Source organism: Salminus brasiliensis, chromosome 15, assembly GCF_030463535.1.
Source record: "Salminus brasiliensis chromosome 15, fSalBra1.hap2, whole genome shotgun sequence".
NCBI lineage: Eukaryota > Metazoa > Chordata > Actinopteri > Characiformes > Bryconidae > Salminus > Salminus brasiliensis.
Genome location: NC_132892.1, coordinates 22,474,077 through 22,500,312, shown reverse-complemented (window position 1 = coordinate 22,500,312; position 26,236 = coordinate 22,474,077). Strand labels below are relative to the sequence as shown.

The following is a 26,236-nucleotide window of genomic DNA, read 5'->3' as shown; positions in this document are numbered from 1 at the left end:
AAACATCTAGTTTTAAATTGAATAGTGTATAATATTTAACCCTATATTGTATAGGTTATTATAGTTAGAGAAAAACATTTTTTTCATCATCATCATCATCAGTAGTAGTATGTAATAATTGGTAGTAATAGTAATACTAGTAGTATTTTTTGACTGTGTTCCTTCCATCCAGCTTGTTTACTGTGTATTGCCATCTGCAGGTTAGGACTAACCCTAGGAGGCCTTCCTAGTTTCAGACTCCAGACCATGAAGGGTTTTGGTGTGGACAGGATTTAAAACGTGATCTCCTGTGTCTTGACAAGCAGGGGGACAGTTGTCTATCTGCCTGTCCCTAAAGCTGTGAAGCCATGTACATACTTGTGTCCAAGTAAAAATGGAGAAGTTCCATTCTGTATATATGTAGTGTAGTTTCACAGCTCTAGAGCGCCCGCTCTGCAAGCATGAGGATATCCTTATCCCAGTGCTCCAAAGCCTCCCAATCTGGTGACATCATGTGACACAAGGTTCTTACCTGCAGATTATCAGTCCTTATAATTCCAAATGTTTGAATGGTTGTGTATCTTTTATGAAATCATTCTGACTTGCTGCCTATTATCATTTGACTTCCTACACACACACACCTACACACACACACATGCCACTTTGTATGAGACACTGCACTCTTGAGGGGAAAACTCCTGCACAGATGGCCTGAGAGTGTCTCTCGAACATGCTGGCGCTACCGTCGCCCTCACCCATCCCCCCCCCCCCACACACACACACACTCACTCTCTCTTTTTCTCTCTCTCCTTCCATCTATCCATCTTTTCCCACTTCCCCGGTGCCTTCAATAATGCACAAGAGCCTTTCTTGCTTGTTCTGCAAGAACGGGCTGGAGGCAAAGAGCCGCCCGACAATTAACCTGAGCTGTGGCCAGTCAAAAAGTCACTGACCCCACCCACTGCCCTCCATCAGAGGGGAACAACTCATCCCTTCATCCGTCTGAGACCTTGATGGACGAAGAGAGGTCCTAAGGTGACCGGCGCATGAGTCATGTTTCCAGGACATGGACAGCAAGAGAGACAGACCGAAAGCGAGCGAGCGAGACAGAAAGCGAGCGAGCAAGAGAGAGAGAGAGAGAGAGAGAGAGAGAGAGAGAGAGCATGCATGTCTTTCTTGTGGTGACCTAAAAAGCTCTTTGCCCTCATGCAAGAGTAATAGTGCCTTAAGGGGACCTCAAACTTTTATACTTTTATTTGTGAAAGATTCATTTCCGTCCACAAAAAAGCACCAACGCAAGGTCAAGCAAAGATTTGACAGGAGATTATCTCAGAAGACAGGAGAGCCGGTTGTTGGTGTTACAAAGGATCTGCTCTTCATGAAAGAAACAAAAATCCAATTTTTGGATTTTTTTCAGATGTTCACAGATGACTTTTGTGAGCTATGGATGCTTCAGTGCCTCATTTTGATATTTGTGTTGTGTTGAACTCCAGCTTAAAATAACCTATAGTACTGTACAAAATACCCCTGAGAAAACAGCACTCAGCCTCTTACTTACATCGTAAGTATTATTTATTAATTACAAATACTAAATGGCTTATAAGTTACTCTTAAGTTCTTAAAGGGTGAGCAGTTCTGTGGCGTGTAAGAGGTTAACCCTTAAAGTTTTAGACCTGAATAAATGAAGACCTGTATGTGAGCACATATTTCTAATTCTTGCCATCAAACCACATATGTTTCATATTAGTTCCATAGTAACTGCTGAATTATTTCTAGTAGATGCAAAATCATTTGTAGTAAATACTAAATCCATTGTAGTAGATGTAAAATCATTTCTAGTAAATACTAAATCATTTCTAGTAGATACTGAATCATTTCTAGTAGATGTTAAATATTTTGAGTAGATACTAAATACTTTCTAGTAGATGCTAAATCATTTACAGTAGATACTAAATACTTTCTAGTAGATGCTAAAACATTTCCAGTAGATACTAAATCATTTATTGTAGATAGTGAATCAGTTACTGCAAAGGTGTGCGAGTCTGAAAAACCTTGTATCTTCAAAATACAAGGAGAAAATGTCATTTTAAAGCATTTCTATAGGTCTGCTCGACATGCTTATATCTGTAATTGTGTTTTTGTTTGAGTGGGATTTATTATACATGAATTGACAAGACTGTCCTTCTGACAGGAGCATTCAGCCTGTCTTTTAGAAAAAATGAACATTAGTTTTATTCCCCCGCTGTAGCGAATCTTTTGCTATGAAGTCAATTTAGAAGACCTCAACCCTTAGAAGTCACCCAGTGAATTACAATCAGATTAGGTTCATGATCTGTATCGACATCTGCAAGCCTGCACTTCGACTCTTTTCTGTTTACCAGTGTGAAACAAGAAGATTTTTTTTTCCGTCCACAAAACAAGACTATACACCACAGTAGTCCTAATAAAAATCAATAGTAAAATATCATATACATATGATAAAAGCTTCAAATCATGATTTTATTATGCATACAAGTGTCTTCTCTTCTACTTACAAACACAAATGTGATATTGATTGAAAATGTAGAATCTGCACTTCTGACAGAAGTTCTCTGCCTGTTACAATGCGTTATTTAGTTAGTTGGAAATAATTAGTACAAAATTATGCCATGCTTTGGTTTTCAGCAGATGATAAAAGCAGGTTTCTAAGGGTCAAATTTTAGTCTCTTCACTGCTGCACAGTTCTTTGTTTAACTAGCAGGCCTGAGGATGAATAGTTGACAATCTGAGGTCTGCTAGGTAGCCCAATGGTGCTAGTTTAGGGAAAGAATTGAGAAGCAGTGAAGGATCTTACTGGAAGGATGCACTAGTTTGAGAAGATCAACCTTTAGCTTTTGTTAATGGACTAATCTCCTAATCTCCTATTCTAATATGTGCTAAATCTGGAAAATCATGATATCTGTTGTCCTTGTCAAAAATGACAACATGAGCCTGAACATGAACAGAAAGACCTTAAGTGTAGGCTCTCCTGGCTGGACCAGCTGAGTGACATTGGAATGGAATCAATAAATCAAACAATATCCAGGAGGAGAGAAAGGAGAAAGAAACCCGCAACAAACTCCTAGCAAACCTAACCCGAACGCACAGTACTTGCAAGAAGGGATAAACAGCTCATTTGCCAGTTTCTGGACTTTTTAATGATTGTTCTTTGAAGTAACTCCCTGATTTTATGATATCTGATATCTTGTTAATGAGAGAGGCATCCTCTTCTCTAGCCTAAAGTCAGAACTTTCCTCAGTCAAATTATGCAATGATATGGAAAACATGTGAAAATACAGCGGAATATAAATAAGCTTGAAAAAGCACAGTGTCTGGTGAGTCTACTCACTTCTGTGGTTCTAAATCCAAGTAAAACATGAACCTCATTTCTGCACAAAGTAGTTCTCCAGACCGTTTGTAATTGCACCATATGTCCAAATGTTGGTGGACACCACTTCTAATGGATGCAATCAGCTACTTCAAGTTATACCCATTGCTGAAACAGATGTGCAAATGCACACACATTTGTATCAGCTTCACATGAATGCATAGCTTCTCTAGTCACTGTAGAGAAGTCCTGTTAATAGAATAAAACTTTTTGGAGCAGATAAACATTGAACCTATTGGCACCATGCTGCCTAATGCCAGGTGTTGGCTAAAGTGGTATTAAGCCCCCCCAGCATTGAGCTGTGGAGCCGTGGAACTGTGTTCTCTGGAATGATGGTGGTGCTCAATCCAAGACTTTTAGGATGAACTGGGGAGTTGGGGATGAGGTGGGGTGCTCATCATCCTACATTCCGACCTTACTAACACTCTTGTCACTGAATGCAATTAAATCCTCACAGCAATGCTCCAACATCTAGTAGAAAGCTTTCTTCCCTGGACAGTAGAGACAGCTACTCCAACAAAAGCAGGATACGTTTTTTGATACCCTTGACTTCAGAGGAAACAATGGATGAGCATCCCAATACTTCTGTCCACACTGTGCAGCTTCATTTAAATACCAGGCATTAATGTTTCTTAATAAAAATGGCTAACTGTTAACAAAAACTAGGCCTGTTTGGCAGTCGCAAGGCTGATACTGGGTGGGTATGGTTTGTTCCACCCACACATCATTAATAAATCCATGGGCTCCTCACCATCTTATTGTTTTCAGATTTTACCCTATTCAGAAACCTCATTCTTTGGTTCCTTTCTTCATCCAAACTAAGCATTCCAGTAGTGCGTTCCCCAGAGGCACATCCAGCAGTAAGTTGGACCATTAATTCTTTCTTTACGAAGTCCCCACAGCGAAATACCTGTATTTTGTGGGATCTACAGCATCACTTGCATATGTGGAACCTGTTTCGCTCATTTCTCCCCACTTCACTCATACCATTAAGTTTTTAATGAGTGGTATGGTCTGGTCAGTGGTCTTTAAGCAGCATTTTATCAGACTTCCATGCTAATTGTTTCTTGTAAAACATTGCTGGATGCTAATTGTAATCCTTCATTTTAGGCCTAATGCAGTTGTTTTTCTTCACTTTACTCTTAATGTCCTTGTTTTTTTTAAGAAGCTTGGTGAAATTAAGTCAATTCTACCCCCAGCTACAATGTGATAGCCTGAAATTATCAACCTAAATTTTCAGTATCCTAAGGTTCCTTCATTTGATTTGCCCTGGATCTCTGAGGCTTATGTACTCAGCAACAATTCAGCGGTTTTCCTGGTATCTCAATTTTATTAATTTAATAAAATTATTTTTCACTTTTTGACATCATGTAAATCTGGCAGTTATTATTTGTGTTAACTTGATGAATGATGAATGGACAAATAGAAATGCTCCAAAAAGATCTGGGATAAAATCTTTTTACATTGACTTCCATTGAAAGTTAAGGTTTCTTCCTTCCTGTAAAGTTGCAATTTTGAAGATACAAGTTTTTTGTTACAGCAACAACATTTAACCTGTGCAGGAAACTGTATAAGAACAACTCGATTTGGAAGCTTTTCTGCCTTACGTTTAATGTTAAGGCAAGGCAAGGTGGGTTTTGTTAAATAACTGGCACAGCGAGGTACGGCTTTCTTTCTTCTGGTCGTTCTTCGGTCCTGCCTTTCCCTTGCTTTTTTCTATCCTTGTTCTGCTGCCTTTGCCGTGTTTGTGATTGAGTTTTGGGTTTGGAGTGCTTTGACCCCAGTCACAACTCGCTTCTGCGCTTCACACATCCTGCCTTCAGTTGTTTCTTTCACGCGCCAGGCGTTTTTGTATTTCCTTCCTCTTTGCACCCACGCTCTCGCACTTTCTTCCTTTCTCTTTCTCTCCCTTTCCACGTCTGTCACCTACCGCCTGTTTCTCATTTCATGTGGTCAGCTCGAGGAGTGGAGATAAAAGAGAAAAAAAATTGCTGTATTGTCTGCTCATATAGGGAGCGCTGTGTCGACGTGGATGTGCTGCTTCCATTATTCATCCATGCATCAGTTTCTATCAATCTCCCTCGCTCCCTCTCGCTCCCTCTCTCTCTTCACCCACATGAAACATTAACACAGGTATGTGACAGTATGTAGAGTTTAGCTGGAAAATGCATTGAAGGATTATTTTATTTAGTTCGTTTTCAACGTGTTAAGGTGAACAGCACCTTAATGTGTTTTTCTTTTTAAATGAATTGCTTTGTCATTCTTTTGAGATACCAAGTTATTATTCTGAGATACTAAGTCTTTATTTTGAGATACTAAGACATTATTCTGAGAAGTCATTTTGAGATACAAAGTCATGGTTCTAAAGTACTAAGTTATTATTTTGAGATACTAAGTAATTTGAGATAAAGTAATTATTTTAAGACCCTCATTATTCTGAGATACCAAGTCATTATTTTGAGCTACTAAGTCATGACTTTGAGATACTAAATCATTTGAGATATTAAATCATTATTTTGAGATACTAAGTCCTAATTTTGAGATACCTAGTCATTATTTGAGTTATTAAGTTGAGATACTAAGACATTATTCTGAGAAGTCATTTTAAGATACTAAGTCATGACTTTGAGATACAAAGTCATGGTTCTAAGATATTAAGTTATTATTTTAAGTTACTAAGTCGTTTGAGATATTAGGTAATTATTTTAAGACACTCATTATTCTGAGATACCAAGTCGTTATTTTGAGATACTAAGACATTATTCTGAGAAGTCATTTTAAGATACTAAGTCAAGGTTTTGAGATACAAAGTCATGGTTCTAAGATACTAAGTTATTATTTTGAGATACTAAGTAATTTGAGATAAAGTAGTTATTTTAAGACCCTCATTATTCTGAGATACCAAGTCGTTATTTTGAGCTACTAAGTCATGACTTTGAGATACTAAATCATTTGAGATATTAAGTCATTATTTTGAGATACTAAGTCATAATTTTGAGACACCCAGTCATTATTTGAGTTATTAAGTTGAGATACTAGGTCATTATTCTCTTATTTCTGGACACAATGTGGGGGGCACAGATTGCGATTACTCAGGTGTGTTCCGTTGCTTCATTGCAAGCATTAGATACTTAGGCTTGCTTCTAAGCTTTGAAAATGTTGGTGTCTGTAATCGTCACTGTTCAACTTCAGGACAAGAGCTGTGCCAATGAAAGTCAAACAAGCTATTATAAAGAAAAAGAAAGACATCGGTCAAACCTTGGGATTTCCAAAATCAACTATATGGGGTATCATTAAGAAGTGGGAACGGACTAGTAAGCTCATTGATTACAAAGAAACTGGTAGGCCAAGGAAGACCTCCACCGCTAATGACAGAAGAATCCTCGCTATAGTAAAGAGAAATCCTTAATTGTCTGTCTGAGAGACCAGAAACAGTCTGCAGGAGGAGTTGTGGACCACCTATTTCAGTTCATCCATCAATACAACAGGCTGCTGGTGTTTTTTTAATGGTAGGAAAAAAATAAAGAAATAAATAAGTTGTGAGATTGATATGATGCTGAGTAACGCCACCAATCTTTGCCAAATAACGGGACCCATATGAAGACATTCAAACGCAGTGCAGGCGTTTTTTTTTTTGCTTTGCAAACACCTGCAGATTCCCACCCTCTGCTCTTAATGTGGCAATTCTCCCAAATCATTTCCGGCCGTGCTTCACTGAGCTCAGTTATTAGAGATGCGCCCGAGGCCTCGGCCTGTGTGTCTGACTATGCTGCTTGTGTGTGCGCGTGCATTCATCAGATTGTATGTGTGTATCACTGTGGCGTCCGTATGTGTGTCAGATCTAAAGTGTGTGCGTAAGTGTGCTTGTGTTTATCTTTTGGTGTGTTCCACTGTGAAATTAAGTGTGGGCGCACGCTCGCCTCGGTGCATACGCGCTCTCCAAAGGGGTGTATATAGCAGCGATAAACGTGCTGACAGCTTGTAGAACGCTTCTGTCCTTGCTGAGATAAGCTGTGCTGATGGCAGCTGCGATTATTAAAAGTTATACTTGATGCCATTGGTCACAAAAGTGTCCTCGCTCCCTCGCTCTCTTTCTCCCTCTCTCCCTATCTCTCTTACCTTCTGATGATGTAGTGCCATCATTGCACAATGGATTTTTTTTTTATAGCTACCACAAAACTTCCTGCACTGGTAACAACATCTGTCTGAGAACAGAAAGCACAACTATGGGTCACTCACTGCCCGCTAATAGGAATATTAAGAATACAGCAGGACAGTAAATGCTAACATTTATGTGGATGGTCCACAGTCGATTTCAGTTTCCAAGTACAATTCTATGGAATTCATTCATTACAAAGGATGTTAGTTTTTTACATTCATCTGTTCATGCTCTTAGTCCATTACAAGCACAGGCTAATTCTGCATAGTTAGCATCTAGTAGGCTAAGTTCATACAGCAGGTGAAAGAGGGCCAAATCCAATATTTTTCATCATATGTGACACAGATGTGTATCTGTATGGCAGTGTGAAATGGTTAAAAAACAAATCTGATAATTTCAACTCTGATTTGAGAAGTTTGACACTCATTATTTTGGGACAACAAGTTAGTATTTTGTGACATTAAGTCATTATTTTGAGATAAATGCTTATTTCGAGACACTGTCTCATTATTCTGAGATACTAAGTGCTTTTTCTGAGATACTAAGTGATTTTTCTGAGATACTAAGTGATTATTCTGAGATATTACATGATTTTGAGATACTAAGTCATTCTGGGATACTAAGTGATTATTCCGAGATACTAAGTCATTATTCTGAAAAAAATGATTTTGAGATACTAAGATTCAAAACCCTGGCGCTGGCATACAACGCCAAAAATGGACCAGCCCCTCCATATTTAATGGCAATGGCCAAAAGCCGATCTGTACCAAGATCCCTTCAAGCTTCAAGTACGGCTCGGCTTGACCCGCCATCCCTTAAAATCCTTAGAGGTATGTTTTGGATCCTAGCTAATACAAACTAGCTAAGGATATTTTTTGAGTAAACAGTGAAGCACTTTTGTAAGTCGTTCTGGAGAAGAGCATCTGCTAAATGCACTTAATCTAAATGTAGACTGTTCAGTCTAAACCTAGACATTTAAACCTGGTTCTTATCCAAGTGCTAATGCTAGCACCATTGAGAATGAATCGAAATTCAACTGATTCTCTAGGTTGATCATCTAGAGAAGACCAAGCCAAAAATTCCTGTCCACTGCTGTTGCAGTGAACCTCATGAGACACCTATTAGAATCCTAAAATGCAAAACTTGTATAATGATGTTTTGTGCCGTATATATGCTGGCTCAGGTTTTGCAAGCACTGCAAATCAGCGTAGCCATGAACAAGTTTCTTTGCTTGTGTTATTAGCAACTCTAATATTAGCTTGTTTGAGGTGTATTAGAGGGCCCAGATCCCCACACTTTCTTTTCATCATCCTCTCAAAACAGAGAGCATTGCTTTGATTAGCATCGCCCTCTTTTTGTAATGTTCATCTGTCCCTGGCTTAAGCTAACAGCTGAACTCTGACCTTTATTCCCCTGTTCAGATCTTTGCATCAGAAGCATTTTGCACTGTTCCCTCCCTGCCCTACCTCTCCGACTCTCTACTCTCGCGGTCTTCCAACCCCAGTGCTCTATCCAGGCAGGGATCACATCCAGGCGTTTGATTTGTGTCATGGTCGACAGCTCTGAGTCCGATTACCCTGCGCTGCTCCCTACGGCTCCAGCCAGTACAAAAGGCATAATATATTACACTGGAAGCTCAACATTCCTGTCCTAGCCGCCGTCCCCCTCGGCCTCTGGGCTGAAGCTGGGGCTGCTAGTGCGTGTCGCTTAGGAACGTGTGTAGGCCATTTTACCATCCTCATTCACGCTGCATTCTGATTCGCCTGGAGACCTTGTCCAGGACCTCTGCAGCCTGCTCTTGCCTCAGGGTTTTGTAAGCAGCTAGGAGAAGGGCTCCAGCAATCCCTTACGTAGACTAGCCTAGCATGACTTCAGATAACCCTGCCATTTCTTTTTTTTGCCTTCATTTCACCTCTTAGTTGCTAAACCCTTGCGGAGGAGACTCTGTCAATAAACAAAACGTACATGCCAGCAGGGATTTAGAGGCTCTTTCCCTCTTTCTCTTTTTATCTTTAAGGAAGTTCATCCTTTCTTAAAGCGCTTAGCCTCTGGCTTGTTTTGCTAGTTGCTTGTGTTGTGTATGCTGTTTCACCTCAATGTTCTGTTCACTCGAACCCTAAAACTGAACCCTGACGCTTAGGTTTGTTCAGATTTTGTAGCTTGAACCCAATTGTTTGGCATATCCAATGTAAAAAAAATAAAAAGGTGGCATGAAATTTGATTAATTATAATCAAATTCAAAGTAAACTGTAAAATGTTTAAAATGTTGCTTTTGTTTATTTGCTACTGTTTAACCTTTTGCTGTTTTTAGCCTGGCTAATTAAATCAGCTACTGAAATAAAGTTTCAGCATATTCAATATAAGTAGGACAGAATTTCTGCAGTCTAAACAGCAAATGCCAGTGTTAGGGTTTAACAGAATTTGGGCAATATATTTACTTTGTGCTTCTGTAGTTTTACCATCACTACATTTGCAATGTAAAATAGTTTTGAGTCTTCAAAAGGTTTGCTTGTGAAGACTACGGTTGGAATTTGTTGATAATAATGTTCTGAAAGTTTACAAAACCCTTTTCCAGACAACTTCACAACCCATTTTACAACCTGTCAGTTTAGACCCTTTTTCCAGTCAACTTTACAGCCATTTTTCAGTCACATTTACAAGCCTATTCCAGAAAACATTAGAACTTGTTTACAGAAAATTTTACAACCCATTTACAGTCAACTTTAGAACCTTTTTCAGTCAACTTTAGAACCTTTTTCAGTCAACTTAAGAATCCAAGGGTTTTCTTTATTACAATGGTTTGGATGCTTGAAAAAAGGTTTGTTTGTGTAGACTATGGATGGAATTTGTTGGTAATAATGCTTCCTGACATTTTGTTAAAAAAAAACAAAAATTCAGCATGTTTTTTTTTATTATGCCTTTATGCACAAATGTAATTTAAACACTTAAATTGTCATTTGAAATTAAAGTCACCAAATGTAAATATAGAAGTGTCTGGTTTGGGACACAAACAAAGAGAGAGGCTACGTAAAAAAGAGGCCTTTATCTGAAAACTCTCTGGATTGAAATGCAGCCAAACAACAATGTTTATTCTGTCCTAATTTTTCTTATTTCCCCTCATTAGTTTCACTAGTCATGCTAGTCACATTATTATCTTCACTAACCCACAGTAAATACTGGTCTGCAACCAGTTATGGTAAGTTGCCCATTACTTCATTTCATTCCCCTTCACTTCATCTGCATCTCAGCATCTGTCTTGTTTGAGGCATCACAACAGAAGCCAACTTCTAAAGCCTGTTTCCCCATCGTTGTGTTGTGGATGGACGAGGGATCTAGTGAAGGTGATTTGATGAGAGTTTTCTCGACGGCTCTCTTTGAAGTCCTGCGCTGTATTTTGTCCCCAGAGTTGGGGGCCAACGTGCCGTTATACATCCCTGCCTGAGTGCACGCCATCTGGCTTCTCCTGACAAACTGTCCTGAATGCGATTCCTGCATTTTTGGCCAGTGACTGACTGACTCTTTTGGTCCCTCTCTGTCTTTCTCTTTCCATCTGTCCCTGTCCCTTCTTCACTCTCACTCTCTTGCTGTCTCTCTCTCTCTCTGGTTCACAACTGTTTTTTTCTCTGTACGCATTCTGGAAATCGATTCAGTTGGGGGGAAAAAAGGCCCCATTGTGTTGACACAAAGATGGCCCCAGCGTCAAAATGCAGGGGTTCCATGGAAAAGAGCCATACATTGGCAGTCTCCCCACAGTGTCCCCATGCACACAACCAGTGACTCATTTTTTATTTTTATTTTTTTTGCTTCTTTTGAATAAAGAACTGGCACATACTGTCCAAAACGAAACCTCTGCATTGCTCCGATTTACATACAGCAGTCTTTACAAGTGATGGTGAGTGCTAAATGATGGACAATGAATGCACTGGCATTTGCTTGTGGAAGTACTGCCTTCTATGACTCTCCATCAGGCTGGAACCAGATGTTGCTAAAGCACTTAAAGGGAGTTATAGGGATTGTTCAAAATGACTTCTTGATTTGGTCTTTGACGTGGTTTGATGAGCTATGATGCATAGTACTCCAACTTACTGACCTATAAAAATGCGCTGATTTCATCTTCAATGGTTTTAAAGGAACCAGTGGGTGCGACATTTCTATAAATGCAAATAAAGCTTTTTTACCCACCATCCAGAACCAACAGTGATCCTACACATGTAATCTGAGATTTGTGTGGAACTACTATAATGGTAAAGCACAGCTATGACCTGAATGTCAAAAGGAGCAAGCTTGGGATGGGAAGGTCACTGGTTTCAATCTCCAAAACAGCTAAGAATTGAAGAGAGGGGATTGACGAAAGAACGCCTACTCAACATTCATGGCCGAGATGCCCTTGAGCAAGCCATTGAACCTTCAACCACTCCCTGGGTGCTGAGGTGGCTGCCCAGCACTCTGGTTGGGTTGTGTCACTGGTTAACCCCTTAATCCTTGTAATAACGGCTAATTACGCAGTAAGGCATAGCATTCAGTAATTCAGTAAGACTTCGGTACATACTAGTGGGGCTATTCTTTGGTAATAGAAGTGAGTAATAAGACTTTAGGACCACCGGTGGGCCACAGGCTATTTAAGGGGTTAAATGGGTTCAATGTGGAGGTGTATTTCCTGTGTACTGCTGTGCAATGGCTGTGTAGTGTGTTCACAATCTGAACATTTCTTTGGAGACTATTTTGCCTTAGCATGCCCTGCATGTACCTCTCCACCATTTAAGGGTTTCTGTGATGTAGGTATTAAATACTCTAGATGGCTAGTTCCCATCACGACAAACCACTACTCTGAACATTTCTGACTGGTTAAGGCTCTCTGGAGAGGGCAAACGACTCCTAGGGACCCCGTTCTTATCTTAGCTCTTGAATCATGCAGAAAACTTGGAAAATCGGTAGAATTCCCCTTTAAGTGGCACAGACTACATGCACTTTTGAAAGATTGCCTGAATTTTATCGAACCATCCAGCTCCTTAGGCTTTACGATGTAATATTTATGCAAATGTCACCTACTAGGAGAATCTGCCATTTATCTCCGCCATCACATTCATATAGGGCTTCACACTTATCTTTCCTCGCTTGTTCCACAGCAGCCTGAGAAAGTCCAGAAATGTCCTTCGTTGTTGTTCCGAGGATGAGGAATCAAAAGGGGGGCAAAAACGTGACCACTGCTTTAGGCATTTGTGTTTTATAGGAATTTCAAATCTCTAAACAATAGCCCTTTTTCCCCATTTCATTCTCAGCCCCCTAACTCCCCCAATTGGGTCCCCAAACACGATTCTCCTGATCTCATCTGAACACAGTAGCAGGTGTAGAAACATGAAATTACAACAATGCCTGCCATCCCCGCGGACCTCTCTGCGTCGAATGGAACTGGATGGAATGACACATTTTGCCTTTGTTAGCCTGAAAGAGAAAAGGGGGACACATTGCGGGGAACTGATAAAATGTAATGGCTCGCCTCCACTGGCAAGGTTTCCTGGCTGCCTGCTGCCTGGCTGGCGGCTTTTGGGCGCCTCCATTGTCATTAGAACCTCAACCTGGCTGGACACATCACAGGACTTGCCAGGTTTTGTTTACTTCCGGGTTGAAACTTTTCCAGCAGTTGGGTGAGGACATGCATGATAATGCTTGTTTCATCCTAGGAAATCGAAGCTGGTCATAAAAATGACATCACATGTTGCAAATTTAAATGGTCAAATAACAATTATATGAATTTCATTATATTATTATGCTGTAATTAAATATAATTTAGTTTTCCAGGGGAGAAATTCAGTTAAAACTGCTAAATTTTAAACCTCTATAAGATAGATATGTATTACATAAGATGCATGTCATAAGTTTTTCTAGTATAAATTGGTAAATTATGCCCTGACATTGTTCAATATTTGAAAATGGCCATTTTCCAAAGTCACATACATTTTAATATGTGAAAAATATATATGAAATGATGGAATCTAATTTTTGAAATTAGCATCATTAGCAGGTGAAGCAAAAAACATTGATTATCTTCATCTACAGTGGTGTCTGTTAAGGGGGTGGATATATATATATATATATATATATATAAGCCAGCAAGTGAACAGTCAGACTAGACAGCTGGGCCAGAACATCTCCAAAACATCAGGCAGGTCTTGTGTGGTGTTTACTGGTATGCAGTGGTCAGTACCTACCAAAGCATTCATGGAGGCCCCACCTCACAACTTACAGGACTTAAAGAATCTGCTGCTGATGTATTGGTGTCAGATACCACAGAACATCTTCAGAGGTCTTGAGGAGTCCATACCTCAAATGGTCAGATCATGTTGTGGCAGCTAAAGGGTGATCTGCTTAGTTTTAGGCAGGCGGTGCTAATGTTATGGCTGATTGGTGTATGCGTGGGTTACATCAAGAGTCTCGTTTGGAGCGATGCAATGTGCTGTACTGTTGCATCCCTACAGTAAGAACTGGAGGCTTTGTAAGGATTAATGTACTAATGGCATTTTCCTGACAACTAAATAATAGAGGCACATTGTATTTGTGTGCAGTATTAAAGTTTCAGGGGATGTGGTCAATGTTAGCTTGCCTTTAAATTCTATTATTCGAAAATGTTTTTGTCAGCAGTCAAAAGAAAACACGATTCATCCTGCCGGAGTTGTAATGGCTTTTTCGGCCTCAGCGGAGGCAGTTTCTGGACACGAATGACCAGATGCAGCTAGTCACCCTTGCTCTGGGCTGGCCGCGCAGTACCGCTGGAGACACGCCATTATTTCCTGCTAATTTACACTGATCTCTCCACAGTTGCCGACTTCCAACCATTCGGGGCAGAAACAACAAATGATGCACAAAAAGAGCGGAATAAAAGAACCAAACGAAGCATGGCTAAGAACGCTGCCGCACACTGAAGGCATTATCTTAAGTATTCCCCTGCCACCATTTAAAAGAAACTGGGTAAAAAGGACGGTAATGGAAACGGATAATAAGACATTAGAATGAACGTCTGCGATTCTTCAGGTGACAGACAGGGGGCCACAGCCCTAAGCACCAAGTGAAAAAGTGTGATTTTTTTTTTCTGAGTACTCCCGCTACGTCTGTCGAGCCAACGTTCCTCAGACGAGACATGAAAGCAAATTTGATTCTGTCCATAGGGAGAGAGTCTATACGCCGAATGCTTATGTGTCCTCAATGGATTGGATCGGATCTTTCTTTTCAGATTGCCTTCTGCTCATCTTTCTCCCTTTAATATTCCAAGGAAGTCACTTTTTTTTCTCCCCTTCTGATTGTGCTGTGTGATCATTGCGGCCATCTCAGAAGGCTCTCGAGAATGGAAAGAGATCGCATTGTAATTTTGCCCTGAATCCATGATGGAGAAAAGAAAAAAAAAAATAAAAGCGGCTGATAGAAAAAGTTGGGATGTGGGGGTGATGGGAGAATAAAGTAAAGGGAAATACTCAGGGTCTTCTTTTAGATGGCTTATCTTATGGGCAAATGTAAAGGTGCGTGGTTCTCTTATAATGGTTAAGGTTTGAATTGGAGTAGAACTCAAGCAAGAGCAAACTACATGATTACACTCCGGTAAATGAGCCAAGAAGTATCTTGTGGACTGGCAGACTGGAAATAGGCTGCGGCACAAAAGACTGTATGCTCTTAAAAATAGAGGCTCCCAGTGGCTCTTGGCTTGGATATATGGTTCTAAGTAAAACCCCTTACAGTGGTATGGAACTCTTAAATCATGTGGAGGTTTGATAAGATTGCAGATGCCTTGTATTCAAATTAATAACTATTAAATTCACCAGAACATTTCTTGACCTCAATTCTAACCTGAACCTTGAACCTCATAAACCCCAGCGGTGGTACCAAATCTAACATAACCTGATCAACCGAGTTGGCTGAAAAAGTATATGTAGTTGAATATGGTCATCTGTTGATAATCTATTGGGAGATATTCAAATAAAAAGTGGGGCTGGAGGTTCTTCACAGGTTCCTTTGGCAACCAAAAGTTCTTTCATGGCAAACAATCCTTTTTGGAACTGCTGTCAGCAATTTGTCTACTTCAATAGCCAGAACAAGTCATTAAAAGAGGGATTTTGTGTATAATGGAGCCAAACACTACAAACTGTTCATGACCGTTTTGTCAGATTTTATCAGTGATTGACATTGATCTTCAGTTTCCAGCATTTTGGTCTCTCCCTCAGAGATAGAAGCGTGGTCTTGTATGACTGGAAATAACTGCCCGGTGGTGCTTATAAAGACTATTGCCAATACTTACTTTTTTTAGTGTAGAGGAAATCTGTAGATCAGGGGGGTGCTCTAACTGATTATCTTTAGGTGGTTGGAGGTTAAAGTGCAGTATTGGTTGTGGGATGATGTCATGCCAGGACAGACGTAGCAGTGAAAACACAGGGGAACACTTGTAGGGTTGGACGAAGCAAGAACTAACGTAACACAGAGAAAACCAAGAAATAAGAACAGCCTAATAAGGGGTACAGCAATCTAAGGGACCTAACTTGAAAACTAGCAGACAACACAGTCTGGGCAATGTAAGACACCTGGGACTGAGAGGGCTCTGAACACTATAACAGGGAAAAACATAAACTGAACAACCATGAACTAAGTGGCAGTGATGGGGGTACAAATCAAAACAAAACGCCGAACTCAGAACTGCGAAGCAAGGCTTCGGACATAGAAAAAAAAACAAGAAATCTAGAAAAGGTGACAAACAAAATGGATCTAAATAACAGGGCAGACAAGGAAACGTAGACAACAGTAGTCAGACCAAGCATGAAATAGCAATGGTACTTCCCCTTTGAGCAGACCATAGAACGCTGTGGTACAGAGGTTGCAACAGAGCTAATTTACGGCAACGTGAGACTCAAAACGCCTCAGCCTATGAAGCCCCAGTCTCAGGTGTTCACTGTTCGCTTGATGAGGGAAGCTGGCCGCAGAGCGCATGCGCGGCCGACTTCCAGAATCCCTGGCCTGACAGATGAGCACCAAACACCATACACAAAGAAAGGTAAATAAGTACAGATGGTTTTTAAAAATGCATTTTATAGCATTACAAAACAAATTTGTTGCTAAATTATTGAATATTATTTGCCATTTTAACCCCCTAAAAAGTCAGTGGACCACCAGCAGACTGAAAGTGTTATTGCAAACTTCTATTATAATATAACAGCCCCAATAGTTTGTACAGAAGTCCATGTAGTTACTGAGTAATACACCTTAGTGTGTAATAAGCCTTGAAGTGTTAAGGAGTTCGTTCATGGGAAATAAGAATATTAAGTCAGATTTAGCACAAAAATAATGTTTATTTTCTCATTGAGTGAGGGGGTGGGGTACAGACAACTTTTTGTTGGGCAAAATCAAGCATCCTTACGGGCCAACTTTGGTCTCCAGGCCACACTTTGGGGAGCCTTTCCGTAGCATAATGATCTAGCCATTTCAATCAAATTAAGCCAAATTATTTGATGCAAAATGCATTTGACCGAAAAACATGAACACATGTTGACTAAAAGCTTCTTTAAATCTCTCCATTATTCATGTTTCTGATCCCAGGTCTCACCACATGTTTTTGCATTGCCCATTTCCTTACTTCTATCTTGCTCACAGGGAGGGCATGAATTATTAACGCAGTGTAGGTCCCCTGACAAATTGGAATATTTCGCTTACAAGAGCGGCCACGCGTGGTGGTTTGGCCTTTTTAACACTGAGTAAATAACATGGGAAAGCAAGGCATAGCAAGGGTGATCTGCATACGCAATGGTTATGTCTAATGAGGAACAGAGTGGACATCCAAATGTGGACAGCCTGCTTGGTGCTAGGCCACATTAGCCCTGTCTTATCCAACGTCTCACCAGTAATACGTTCAGAGACTTTGCCTGAGTCTCATTTGGCTTTTTAAAATATGCTGTTGGGAGTAGTGTAGCTGAGATGTGTAGCCCATAGTAAAGTGCTTCAGTATGTGAGATTAGAGCTGTGCTTTCTATCACTACATGAAATTACAATGCTGTCTTTATTGTTGGATGCACTGTGATCATTCTAAATAGAATTCGGATCAGTAAGGGGATTTTTATTGGTTTGTTTCATTATCAATAACAATAAAAGGCTTATTATATTCCTATATTTATACAGTTGGAAATGTCCCACCATATTTTGGTTACCATTAACATTCTAAACCTTTTGTTGTTTTTTTTACAGTTTGTCAAAGTCTGTTTACACCTGGCAAATTGATCAGTTGAAATGTTCAGAAAATTATTATTCAAATAAAATCCATCTGCTATATAACAATTAACAGCAAATAACTTAATATTCAAAGATGATTTTATCATGTTTGAGATGATGTTTCCTTGCAACAATGGTAATAAATAACAGTGTAGATATGTACTCTCTCATAAAAGTACATATCTACACTTTTATACTTTTTTTAGATTTAGATTTTTATTTATTAAAATGAAGATCTGCTTTTTTGCTTCAGTACGAAGAGTTAGCGGAGCACCTCGCTCAGTTTGGGGTTTGGATAGGGGTAAGTGAGAAGAAGAAACAGAAGCAGTGGGAGAGAATATGAGGCACAAAAAGTGAAAACGCGGGCGTAAGTCGCAGTCGAGTTGAAGCAGCATGCAAGCACGTAATATTCCCCTACGCGAGAGAGAGAGAGAGAGAGAGAGCGTGAGTAAGTGAAAGAAGGAAGATAAATAGTAAAGTAAAGGCACCAGCCAAGAGAGAACTACAGGAGAGTGGAGTATACTGGGTGATGCAAAAAGGAATAAAAATAAAAAAAGAGAGAAAACAGACAGAGGGAGATGATAATAGCAATGCAGATCACCTACACTCACTGTTATAACAAAACCTCACCTCCAAACTCCAACTCCATAATGGAAACAATGCTCAGATTTGAACAGTTTTTAGATTTTTCTTATTTCATTTAATTTAGCAGTTATTTTGATCCATTTACAACAAACCTACGAAAACAGTTGACAGTAACATGATCTGGCTTCTTGCCTCAGATATTCTAGTCTGCTTGTCTCTTCCTGCAAAGACAATTCCAAAAGTAAAAACTAAGTAAGTGAATAAATAAATATACTGTAAAAACTGATGGCTTTTTTGTCTTCTCAAACACTATGCTAAGCCTATTGGTTTATTTTGTTCTTTCTTCTGTGATGGATATTTTTTTTGTGTGGTTTAGCTGCTAGGTAAGTATCTGTTGGAGTATTTCTTCTGTAGTAGGTCGTAATTGTGTAGTTTAGCTGCTGGGTTAGTGTCTGTTGGCAGTGGGTAGTTTTGTGTGGTTTAGTATTTATACCGCAGTGAGTCATTTGAATTGCTGTTAGTGGTTATTTCTACTGAAATGTGTCATTTTTGATAGTTTAGCTGCATTTCACTTACTGCATTGTTTTTGTCTGTACTGTAGTGTTTTTTGTACTTGTTTTGTTCCATGTGGCACCCTTGCTCTGGAAAAAAAAACTTTCATTTCACTGTGTACAGAGCTAATGACAATAAAAGCCACTTGACTTTTTTTTTTTTTTACTTTTTATTTATTGGGTTATTTCTGCTGTTGTGGGTAGTCTTCTTCTTACACTTGTTCACGTCTTACTGTGCTTATTACATTGTAAAGGGCAACGCAATTGCAGTTGATCATTGCTGAACAGTTACATGGTTTGAAATCCAGGAATAAAATATATAATACATACTTCGGATACATTTGCATAATTACAAATCAGAATTACACAACTTGTAATGATGGTGTAGTTACGCATCAACTTACTCCCAGTGTTTACAGGTTAAGTTGGACATGTGACCTGTCAGGACAGCTCTTAACCTTCAGCTCCTATGTTCGATTAATAACTTCTGTGGGATTACCAGGAAACAAACCTTGGATCAATCATCTCCCAATGATTCCATAACAATTTTTGTTTATATGAAGGGTTTTGTCTTTCTGGACCGGAGTTTGCCACATCAGCATGAGAAATGACTATATGAAGCTGGTCCTACAAGGAACACAGCAGTCTTCCATTTTCACAAAACCAACAGGGCCATCTTCTGTATAGCCAGCAAGTAAACACCATTAGCCATTAAAATCAAATCAAAGGACAATTTGGATCAATCATTATCCTTATGCCCAGAGGTCAGAGCATGATAGTGGCTTCTGCTGTTTTCAAGCTTAAAAAGCGAAGCCGGCATTTGAACATATGCTCGACAGCTTGCGTCTCGCTTTGCGAACGCTAGCTGGCAATTAAACTTGCAGTAAGGCATGAAGCACGCAGTGACAGCCGTTCCTTTTCTCTTCTGCTCAGATCCACGGATTATGGCACGACCTACGAGAGGCTGAACGACAAAGTGGGAGTGAAGACAGTCCTGTCTTATCTGTACGTCTGTCCCACGAACAAGAGAAAGGTGGGTGGGCTTCTTGCTTTGTTTTAAACGAAAGCACCTAGAAAACCATATCGTCACTGTTTAATGAAAAACATCTATCTCCAAAATTGTGACTTCACAGGAGACAGCGAAAATAGTTTTTCTATTGGTCTATTCATTCAGAATTATTTACACAGGGTACAGAGCAGCTACAAGGTTCAAACAGAGAGAACTAAAACAGACAACAATGGACATACATGTTTTTCATGGGACAACAGCGATATACATTATACTGGGCCAACCTGGGCCCAGTTTCCCTAAAGCATCACATTGCTCTGACTGTGATTCAGCATGATTCTACCATTGATGTGTTTTTTTGGGGGAGGATTTACTTCTTTGTTTAGCGTATAGCTGGCGATCCATTCAGAGGATTGTGGTGGTGGACACTTCAACTCTATGTAAATGTGTCTCCAGGAATTCCAGGAAGATCAACTTTTTGCATATTTTGAGTTAAGGTGAATTTATTCAGATGAGTTATATTGACTGAACGAACAGAGTTGTTTCAATGAAACATAGTACCTTTAGAGTTTGCCTTGTGTTTGGGAAGTACAACCTTGATAAGTAAAACACCTTTTCCCATTGGATCCTGGCACCATGTATTGGCATATTGGTTTTGTCCTTCCACCCCACACTCACCATCAGCATGTAGTCATTCCCCACAGGCTACCTTCCCCTATGCAGTCAGTTGTAGACTATATTGTAGGGTAGCTGTCCAACTCACCTTTTATTTGGCAGGTTTAGTAGGTCTGTTAGAGGAGGGAAATTAGTAAACTGTGCTGGATTCTTAACCTCCCCAGGTCTTCAAATCTGGACCTTAATTCCAGTTTTCTGGATTTTGGTCATGCTGGAAGTTGAGAGAACAGTCAATGCATCTCATTGGCCATGTAGTTTCACACTTACGAAAGGACTACAAAGTCCAGGACTGTAAACTGGATTCTGTCCAGATTTGAAGACCTCTGGATGACAGAGTAACTAAAATTCACTTAATTGACTTAACTATCTATAACACGTGCACTGCTTTTATTAAGTTTAGGGAGGTTGTTTCAGCCCAAGTTATTTGAAATATTTAACTTAAGTTTAAGACAATCCTCAAACCATTTGAGTGCATTTAACTCCTCAGGTTTTACAGTCTTTATCACCTAATGACATATGTATGAGCCTGTCTTTATTGTTGGATGTAACACTGAGTTTTTTTTTTTTGTTTTTTTTACTGATACTGGAGGAGTGCATGTGTGAGTTTACTCATGTAATATATCCAGAAACAAATCATGTGAAAGTAGAAAATTGTGTGAAAGTTTGTTTAAGAAGAATTTTAAAGTTAGGCCTCGGGTATGTTTGTAGTGGGGCGTGACTTTTGTTGTAGATGCACATTTACTATTCCTGAAGCATATAAAAGATGCAAGAGGCTGTGCTTATTGTTGAATATACTGTATCTATCTGCAGGAGATCATTCAGACCACAATTTGGATCAGTAAGCAATTGATTTGTTTAGTCAGGGCAGTCTAGGAGAGTAGTTTAAACATGGTGTGAAGGGAGCTAACTGGTCATGTCTATAGCGCACTTCAAGCAGGTAAAAATCACAGTAGGTGGAGAAATTTAATTAAATGACCACTCGAGTCAATTGCACTGGTCACATTTGTAAAAATGATCAGGCATCCTGTCACCTGCATTTTCAGCACTTGGAACTATCCTTCAGCGCTGCCTGCAGTTTTACTCAGTAACTGTTGCTTTTCTCCAGGAAGCAGTCCAGAGTTATATCAGTGGTTCGGGGGTTTCCATTGGGGCTTCTGGGACCAGGGTAGGGAACCTAAATAGTAGAATCATTTCGGTGACACCATCCCAGGCAGTGACCACAATTGTATGAGGGGAAGCAATTTGTTCTGTAGTGAGGAAAGTAAAGGGTTGATCCAAACGTACAAACCTCTTAAGGTGCTCTCAGGCATCCGTACTATGGCTCTGAGACTGTAGTTAGCTTTGTAAAACAAGCCTAACTGAGCAGTCGCCAGGCTGCCCTTGCAAGCTTGCAATGTCCTTTACCTATACTTAAAAAAATGGTTCTTCGAGCAATGCCATGGACGATCCACATTAACAGATTAATAACCTATTAATCCATGAGGTACGTAATATACGTACCCAAGTAAGATACACTACATGTCTCAATACTTTTGTCCATGTAGTAGAACTGATGAGGTCTTCTATTAGGCTAGGTGTAAGCTACTTTGGCCTTATAGATCCAGTGCAAAACTGAAGAAGCAAACTTCAGACACCAAACAAGTCGTGGGTGGTTGGCCTCATTTAGGCAATAGGGAAAATTCTCACCATGTCTTATAATTTCATTGAGACCTTAAATATTAAAACCTTTCTTTAGTACTATTAACCACAAACAAATCAAAATTAATTAATTAATAAATACCCTACTTGTTTTGTTTCCCTTGAACCTGATCGCATTAGACACCCAATGGCTGATTTCTCTTCTCTTCAGATGAAAGGCCAGATTGCTTTGGAAGGTTAAAGGGTGGGCTAATCACCAGCAGAGGGCTGACAGAGAGGTGAGGCTCCCTACGAATAACGTTTAAACGTGTTTGTAATCTGCAATGAGCGCAAAGGTTAATGAGTTGCTCCTCAAACAGCGGTGCCCCCATGCTGGAAGGCTGCCCAGTGTGATAAGATCATACTCTGGACTCCTTAGTGTTCATTCTGTAATCACAGCGTAATACCGTATCCTACCATGGAAAGGTCGAGGATTTTCTGCTATTTCTGCTAAGGAATGAATTGGGAGAGCTTACTCATGTAATTTAGCCAGCAATAGATTTGGGAGGAAAATCCACTGCAAATAGGGTTTGTGTGGAAGTTCATTTGAGGTGTGTTTTAATTTGCATCCCTGTTTCAATCAAGGTGAGGCCTTGGGTATGTTTGTAGTGGGCTTTACTCATTGAAGATACATAAGTTTCCCTGCCAAAAAATTAGACACCTTGCGTGTTCAAGGTGGTAGTAACTTCAGGCTCCTGCAGATGGCACTGCAGATGGTATTACATAAGGATGATGCGGGTATAAATACCTGCAGGGTGTGTTCATAGATTGAGAAGAGGTGGTACAGTGCACTGAGAGTCTTGTTAAATGTATAGAAATAGGGTTGCAAAGCAAATGTTAATGGTTGGCAAAAAGGAGTGACTGCGTTTGGATGTGCCAAAGGCCATAGTATGAAGGAATTAGCTGGCTCTACAGGTGTATCGAGGCATATGGTCATACAGGTCTACCAGCAGTGGCAAAAAGTCTTTAGGAAATCACTCTGCATTGCGACCCATTTTCCACACCTTGAACCAACACTCACTGCACTGTACCACCTCTTTTCAATCTATGAATCCCGTCCCACATGCCGCGGGTATTTATAGCCTGATCAGCCTTCATCCTTCAGTAGCCTGAAGTTACTACCACCCCAAGGGACAACTTTTTTGTCTAGAGAGCTTATTTGCCGTTCCTAAACCATTTTGCTCAGATGTTCATAGATTGAAGTCATATTAGTGGTGTAATTGTTACAACAATTCAATTAGATTTATTTACTTGGATCATCAATCAATAAAAAATAAAAAAAAATAATTTGTGGCAAACTATAAAAACACCACAATTTATTTCAATAATTTATTGTTATTACTTTTACATAATAGTCATAAAAACAAGTACATAAAAAGTACTGCCAATAGAATAGGACTCTCTAGAGCAGACTAATATAACCTTATTGGCACCATATTTAATGCCAGGCATGGGCTAGAGGGGTATAAAGCTCCCCAGCATTACATTGTGTTGAATTTAATGACACATGGACCAATAGAAATGCTCTAAAATGACCTGAAATATAATCTTTACATTGAACTTTTTTTCCTTTTTGGAGATTTTAGAAGGCTTTTGCCTGACAACAATATACATCATGATCCATCAATGCACTTCAACCTTCCACCTAAATCATAAAGGCTGCCCACAGTTCAACTGTGGTACTTCCACAGTTTCACAGTGTAAAATGCAGGTTAAAGAGACACTGGCAAGCATAGCCAAACCAAGAGCAATCACTCAAGTCATCATTCTCGTCTTGTTAGCAAGTCTTGGGGAAAGCGTTCCTCTGGGAAACTTTGGTTGAACTTTTATGGTCTTTACAGCTAACTGTCTCTCCGTCTCCCCCCTTCTCATGATATCCATTTTTCTCTCCGTCACTAAGACAGCAGTCGGCTCATGACGAGGAGTCTAGCGGCCCAATAAGGGCATTAAGTTTCCAATGAGAACGTGTGTAGTGGCTAATAAGATAGCCTTCATCCTGAAATGTCAGATGAGATTGTAAGCCTCCCCCAGAGGGCTGAACTAGTCTCAGCTCTCTTGGATGCCCATTAAAACAGAAAAAGACTAACAAGACTGTTCGCAAAAAAAACCCATTTGATTTTAGTACTTCATTGTAGACTTTGGGGTTAGAGGAAGGTGGAACGAGCGGGTAGGACATATAGTCACGGACATCGATCAAATCATGGGAAAAGTTCTCCAGAAGCACAGAGTCAAGTCTCTTGCCAGAGCACACTCTCAGCTAAATAACAAGATAGCCGCCAGCTACAGCTCAGACTCTTTCCTCTTGGAGGAACTCTTCTTCTAATCTTCACGTTTCCTCAGCATGAGCCATCTGGAATTATACCAGCAAGTCACACAAGTTTTGCTAACCTTGTGCCCTTGTTCTTACCCACTCTAGTTAGTTTGATTTGCTTGCTGAATGAGCTGATTGCTCTTGCTCCAGACTTTTCTGCCACCTGAACCCCCCCAATAAAAAACAACAACAAAAAAACAAAAACACAGAGGTATCAACACTGGCCTAGATTGATCAAGCATCTCAGAGTATGAACACTGACCTAAGGTCAGCAGTCATCATCTGTGTGGTTCTATTGGCATAGTATTATGCAAAAGGCATAAACTGATACCAGGTCAGCATTCATAGCCTGGCAGGGTTTCCTAAATATGGCCCATTTTCGGGAATGCAGTTTTCTTTATGTCCTTCTGTGCAAAATGGTTTAATCATTTAATACCAAGGCAGCGATCATTTACACTGTTTCTTAGTAACATGGATTGGTGGGAATTGGATAGGAAGTTTTTTTGGGGTGACCCCTCCCCAAACCAAACCAGCCTGGTCACCTTTAGCTGGTTGTGCCAGCTTTAGCTGATGATCTACCAGCTCAGCTCTTGACCAGCATATGGCTTGTTCTCCTTTTTAGGTTGATGGTTTTGCTGGTTTAGCTGCTCTACAACCATGGGGGGTTTAAGGGGTGGTACATGGAGGACAAATCAAAATCGACCCCAAATCAGCAAGACCCACATGACCAAAGCTTAAATCTAACGTAAGCCACACCGGTCAAGAGCTGGTTAACCAGCTAGCTTACCAGCAGATGGTATGTTTTTGCTTGAATGCCCAACAAAGTCCATGGCTCTGAATGGCTCACCAGGTAACCAGCAACAGGATAGGTTCAAATCGAGGTACTAATCCCTTTTTGCCACGCCTCCCAACCCCAACCACCTCCCTCATTCAATTCCCTTTCACCTTCCCATGACAATGACCTCCCAACCTGAGCCAGGAGTGCTGGAAGATCCTGAGAGAGATTTGTGACCATTTTTCTACCGAGGGGGGCTAAGTTTAGGCCTAACCTTTTGGGCAGAACACTCTCCATTTGAAAGATGAGCTTGACATTTCGCCGATTCACTCAGAGCACTTAAACAGGGAGGCTCAGCCAAGAATCTCAAGTAGTTTTGCCTTGAATTCTGGGCCTTTTTATTGCACCCAATGAACATAAGAATCCATGTTAACCCCTGGAAGCTGCTGCTTCCAACTGTGGAGTGGTTGCTGGCGATAAATATGCACAGCAACAGAGCAGCACTGATCAAGGGTTTAGGGGATGAATGGTGGGCGTTAAAAGAATAGGGTCATTGAATATTGAATATTAATTATTTCTTATACTTAAAAAAGGTTGAAAGTATGATTCTAAACTTTCACGATCATGGTTTGAAAAGGAATTCCTGAGCTCATTACAATTTGAAATATGAAGTCTGAAGCATATAGAACTGTTGATATAGATATACATATTGATATAGAACGTAAATCTATAATTAAATATACAAGTAATAACTTTAGACCTCTAAGAGTTGAAAGGGCTTTTCCACCAAGCCTGGTTGTGTTTTCCATCAAGCAGTCGTCCTCTCCAGGCGAATGCAATTAATCAGGTCTGACGTGATTAATTCTAGAC

General features: G+C 40.0%; 1 protein-coding gene across 1 annotated transcript in view; it reads left to right on the top strand.

Moving 5' to 3' along the window:
- The window catches only part of sorcs3a (sortilin related VPS10 domain containing receptor 3a), a 353,899-nt gene that overhangs the window by 169,421 nt on the left and 158,242 nt on the right, over nucleotides 1–26,236 (top strand). Inside the window, 1 exon segment of the mRNA XM_072656688.1 lies at nucleotides 19,853–19,952. Within this exon segment, the coding sequence (XP_072512789.1) occupies nucleotides 19,853–19,952 (100 nt within the window).